This window comes from Spermophilus citellus (assembly GCF_964194105.1).
Source record: "Spermophilus citellus genome assembly, chromosome: 5".
Lineage (NCBI taxonomy): Eukaryota > Metazoa > Chordata > Mammalia > Rodentia > Sciuridae > Spermophilus > Spermophilus citellus.
This window is the reverse complement of record NC_138186.1, coordinates 113,100,913-113,106,866: the sequence shown is the minus strand read 5'-3', so window position 1 is coordinate 113,106,866 and position 5,954 is coordinate 113,100,913. Positions and strand designations below refer to the sequence as shown.

General features: G+C 41.4%; 1 protein-coding gene across 4 annotated transcripts in view; it reads left to right on the top strand.

The window, feature by feature from the left end:
• The first annotated feature begins 492 nt into the window (after positions 1 to 492).
• POPDC1 (popeye domain cAMP effector 1) overlaps positions 493 to 5,954 on the top strand; it is a 35,145-nt gene continuing 29,683 nt past the window's right edge. The window contains exons 1-3 of one of the 4 annotated variants that reach the window (XM_081293780.1): positions 496 to 827; positions 1,917 to 2,007; positions 4,260 to 4,496. In XM_081293780.1, the coding sequence (XP_081149906.1) occupies positions 636 to 827; positions 1,917 to 2,007; positions 4,260 to 4,496 (520 nt within the window). In that variant the 5' untranslated portion in view covers positions 496 to 635. The other 3 variants (XM_081293781.1, XM_081293783.1, XM_081293782.1) reach the window with 3 other exon arrangements.

Sequence of the window (5,954 nt, the reverse complement as noted above, 5' to 3'; positions counted from 1 at the left end):
CAGCACCACGGGAAGGCCAATTTCGGATAAGTACCCTTCTTGGAAAAAGAAAAAATAAATTAAAAAATAATAAGGTGGCATGTGTGAAAAGTCTGTGTTGTGTGGCCTCTAGAGCGACAGCAGCAGGGCGGGGCACTCGCTGGAAGGTGGTGTCCTGCGTCTTTGTGAAATCAATGTCCAGCCTCCACCGCCAGACTCCGAAGCTCAGTTGCACGCTCTCGGGGACATTCCCTGCTTGTGGGCGAGTGTCCTAGAAAAGAGTTATGTGAGTGGGTCGTTCAACTTTGGGGGGAAATGAAGAACCAGTTTTCCTATCTTGTCCCTAGGTCTCGAATTATCCTCATGGGGATGGGAGACCAAGACCCCTGGCTCAAAAAGGCCGTCCGCCCCCATTCATGCCCAAACAAGGGCAGAATTCAGAAGTAGAAAGGAAGTGAGTAAGAAACAAGCGGGCGTTTCAAACTGATAACTCGTGTGTGCAGAAAGGCCGCGGAGCTGGTGCTGGAGCTGGAACAGCCTCGCTGGGGGTCCGGGTCCCGGCGCTGTGCTCCGCCTGCCTGGGGAGAGCCGGCGGCCGGCGCGTGCGCGGTGCGGCCCCATCCCTGGCCGCCGCCGCCTCCGCCGCCGCTGCCGCGATGCCTATTTTAGTCAAAGCCGCGGCGGGCGCTGGGACCTGCCCGGGGCGACCCAGTCTCCGAAACCGCCTGCCGGCGGAGACTCGCGCCTTGGGCGCCCGTCGAGCCGCTGCGTCGCTGTTCCGCTGCCCTGCCTTTCCATCGCCAAACTTTGGGCAGCGACGCCCGGGCTCCGTGCCGGGGACAAACCAGGTAAGGAGCGGGAGGGAGGCACAGCTGCCGCCGGCTCTCCCTGGGCGCCGCTCTTTTGCAGCCCTGAGCTCCGCGAGCTAAATCGGGAAGCGAAAGTTGTACCCAGCTCCGCTGGGAGCAACTTTGTTGGCCTCCGGGGCAGCTGCCAGTGTTTCGCGCCCCGGCCAACAAGAGCGCCGCCCTCTGCCCTGATCGCTGTCCGCGCCCTCGCGACGCTCCTGTCCTTGGAGGCCACCCATCTGCTCTGATCTGGGCATCGCGACCACCGACCCTTGGATGTCAGCTGCCAAAGCTCGGGTCAGACAGTACCCGCGTTCCCAGGCGCTTGACCCACCGGGTGCCGGCTCCCGCGCTCTGCAGCGGGCAAATCCCTTGGCGAGCTCGGAGTCTCTCTCCCTAGGGCTCCTGGGGCTCCCGGGGCTCCCGGTCCCTGAGCACTCCACGGCTGCCCCGACCGCGGAGACTGCGTGCAGTCAGGTGCAGGGTGTCGCCCATCCCGGGTCCGCGGTAGAAGTGCGAGGTGGGGCATTGTGCTAGCACCGCACTTCTCGCGGCACCGGATCGTTTAGTCCCGGAGATCAATTGACCCCGGCCTTCTTTAAAGACCAGGGTGAGCGGGGCCTCAGGGGAGCAAATGACTCGCCACTTACTCCGCTTAGTTCCCGAGCCTTTGGGAATTGGGTTGTTGGCCAGACAAGTCTCAGAAACTGCCTGCTTTGGAGCATGAATAACTGCGTAAAGACTCTCAGCCATAATGCCATTTGCCATTCCGGAGATGTTTGAAGATTCAGTTAGAATAACAAAATTAATTAAATCTATTAGCAAGGTTTTACCCTGTGCTGTTTATCTTAATTTTTGTAGTTTGGTTAAGGTTTAACATTAGCTTCACCGTTTAGCTATTTAGCCTTGCCAATACCTACTTGAAAAACAAGTTATATAGGATTTTACTAGAACAGGTAATTTAAGGAATTAGACTTTGAGGATCTAATGAGAAAAAGATAACTCTTCTTGATTTAGTCAAAATTAATATGAAAGTTTACCAATTTACCCGTCTAACCTTCCTCATTACACCCATTCATTCTCGTTTAGGGGCAGTTCAGCATAAGACATTTAAGTCCACTCAGGAGTAATCAAAATAAGCTGAAACCCATAAGATCCCATCAATATTTAATGACAAGTGGTAAGTGGCATTTCACAATAGATATATATTATATCTATATATCTAGCTGTATCTGCATATCTTTAATAAGGTGTGGTGCACCAAAATATGTTTTAGGATAATCCTAAATTTTTAAATTTGCCATTGATATTTTTTGGTTCCTGTGTCCTGGATTGTAGTTTTCCTGGGCCAGAAATTGGGACTTTTAATGCCACTTGAAGAACTTTCAGATGCCTAAATTGAATCACAGTGGCTTAGTAGGCAATATTAGTATAATGGAGTGGCTGCAAGGGGGAATGTGATTAAGTCGTTACATAAACCATAGACCTTTAAAACTTAAAGGAATTTCAAAGACCATCTAGTCCAGCTGCCTCCATTCCAAGGCAGAAACAGACTGAGGAACAGCAGTAACTTTGCCTGGCTTATGTGGCTCCCTGGTGGCTTGTGCAGAAGCTGACTGTCAGCCTAGGAAAGCTAGGCACTCTTCACCAGTGAAAAGTGATTTCTAAAAGTATGTGTCATGTTTATATCCCTTCCATGTGGCTTTCATCTCTGTCTCAGTGGCATTCTTTATAGAGGCTAGGCCTTGTCATGGATGAATAAGCATTACCCTTCTTCATAGAAGACATAGAATAGTTGGAACAAATGGGACAATGGAGATGCAAATACGTTCTAGAGTACCATAGAAATGGTACTTGTTATTCATTTATGTAATGCTAGGGGACTTGACTTTAGCTTATGAGTAGTAAGGGGACACTTAATATCATCCACTCTCCTGCAGAAATTATGAGATGAATTTTGGTTTAGCTCTCAAAAGCAAACTTGGTATAGAGTAATTAAAATTACTCTCCATCCCAATAGGCTTTTTATTCATTTAGAGATTTCAAAAGTAGTTGAATTTTTGTTTTTTTCCTTTTGTAGCAAATCAACATTTAAGGCAATTATTTCTATTTGTGAGCTATTTCAGAATTACACGAAGAGATCTTTAATTTGACTATCATTTCATTGACAGTTTATAAATTTGTATGTTTCATGTATGTGTGTGTTTTGTCATCTTAAGAAATGTCAAATTCTTTCACGTTTGTCTGTTAACATCCTTTCAAAATGCCCAACCTATTTCAATTATTTTACCACCTAAAATCTTTAATATGTTAAAAAAAAAACAATGAATGGAAAAGTAATGTTAATTGTGTGGCATTATTTTGAAAAAAAAGTGTATATTTCTAAATTAGATTTAAAGGTATTCTGGGTGCCCACTTGTCATTCTTTTCCTAAACAGATTAATTCGTGTGTTCCATAAACCTATCTAGTTTTGGTCAAGGACCAAATTTGTATAATTAATAATAAAGTTTAAGGACCAGACATCAAAGATAGGTAATATAGTCAGGAAAGAGTGCTATTTTGTGTTAAGTTTTATATAAGCAGGCATAAAATATATGTTCCTTGAAATGTATTTAAATGAATCTTAATATTAGTCAAATATGTATCCGTGACCCTCCTGCATATAAATAAATTGTAAGTTTACAATTTTTTAATTTGTGAGATGCCATCAACTAGAATTATTATTTCTTTATGTATTATATCTTTACATATATATAAATAATGTATCTGATAATATTATATGCATATATAATTACTTAGTATGAATATAATGTTATATAATGATTTAATGATGTTATAAAAATAGAGCATTCAAATATCCCAAGTCTTCTAAATAGCCTAAGATTCCAAATAGCAAATTTGGGGGTATCAATTATCTTTGAAAGTATTCAAAAAAATCAGTTTTCCAGTTATTTTTCCTGTGTTTAGATTTAGTATCATCATTGTGAATATGATGAAACACTATACTGAATAAATTTGGAACTGCCGTGGTTTATGAACATTGGTGATTTTCTTTTAGACTTTTTCTTTTAGACTCCTCCCCATCAAGTACATATATATATATATATATATATATATATATATATACACACATACAAATACATAAAATATGCACATACACATCGAAATACATCGAGAACAGTTGTGCACTATGTGTAGTATTTTATATATTTCATTTAATTTGAGCATAAAACAAATGAGGTATTATTAACATCATTTAACACATAAGCAAAGAGGTATATTTAATGAGCCTATCTAGTTCTTAAGCACTGAAACAGACTATTTACCAACATTCAATTCACAGAAATAATTTTGGCATAGCCCCTCTCACAGGGGTGATGTGATATAGTTGCTACTTTTATGATTTTCCTTTTGTTTATTTGTTTTTACAGGAATTTTCAACATGAATTTTACAGAGTCCAGCCCTCTGGCAGAATCAACTGCAATAGGTTTTACACCTGGGTTAGAAAGTCTCACACCTGTGCCTTCCAATGAGACCACTTGTGAAAACTGGAGAGAGATACATCATCTAGTTTTTCATGTGGCAAATATTTGTTTTGCAGTTGGTTTGGTTATTCCAACTACTCTTCACCTTCATATGATATTTCTTAGAGGGATGTTAACTATAGGTGAGCTGCCTAACAGATTTTATATAAATGGGCTTGACCGGGGCTTCAGAATATTCCTTGTCAGGTCTATAGCATACCCCAAACTCTAAATCTTTATCATAAAATCAGTTGTGTATCAGGTAACTTAGAACATAGGCCTTCACATACTGTATCTCCCTTTTTAATTTGAAAAAGACTATTATGTTTTCATATATTTCGAATTTCCAGATATCCAGAAAATCCATGCATATGCAAAAGTGTACACGATTGTGTGATTCTTATCTTATTTCCACTGCTTGCTAACTGTGTAATTTGGGCAAATAATTTAGTTTTTCTGTCACCTCAGTTTCCTTACATGTCAAGTGTTAAAAATAAAACTACCTCCTGGGTTGTTTTAGAGAGTTAAATGAGGTGTGTCTGTGAGATATATATTTGCCTTAGAATAGTACCCGGCACATAGTAGGTACTACACAATCTCAATCATTATTATTTGAAAAGATATTTGCTATGGCCAGTAAAGCAACATTGGAAATAAAAACAATTACCCACATATAATAGTTCCAAGTAAAACTCGATATTGACGTTCACAACTATATATAGTATAGGTAGGTAGATAGGTAGGAAGATTGATTTGGCCTAGTAACCTTGATGAAACAGGTTAAGTTGAATCACATCAAAATACTGAAACAATTGAGTCTATTATTTTAGCCAGTAATTCTTGAAAAATTATTCTCCATGAAATTATTTCTGATTATCCATTTATTCAGGTGTATTTTTTTATATTTATTTTTTAGTTGGACACAATATCTTTATTTATTTATTTTTATGTGGTGCTGAGGATCGAACCCAGGGCCTCACATGTGCTAGGCGTGCGCTCTACTGCTGAGCCATACATAACCCCAGCCCATCAGGTGTATTTTTGACACCTGTAATGTGTCCGATCAAGATTGAAGAAGGCAATCTCCATCCTTCTAAAGACTGTTATGGGGACCAGGAGAAAAACGATGGGCAGTCACAGTGTGGGGGGTCGGAGTCTATGACACAGGTGTTTTCCCAGTGCCTGGGTGAGGGGGAGTGTGGGGAAGGTGTCAGCATTAGTAGGAGGTTGGAGCAAGGTCCCACTGAAGGGGTCACATGACAGCTGGCTTTTAAGATGAGCAGGACTTCTCTGAGAGTACAGTGTCCCTATTAAGGGGCACAGAAGAGAGGAAAGGAATTTCAGCATATCAGAGTGAATGAGGAGTAGCTCTTGTCCCTGAAATATATGAGAAATGACAAGAGGAGGCTGGAAGGGTAGCTAGAAAGCAGCTTGAGTGTCTTCTGCGGCTGTGTGATTCAGACAAGGTAGAAATAGTAGCAGAAGGAGCAGGATGTTAGGTTGAAAAAGAAAAAGCAAAACCCACAACTTTTTTTTAAATCCAATTACGAATCTTAAAATCAGAGTTTAGAGATGGAATGGTCCAAAGGGATCATTTAATC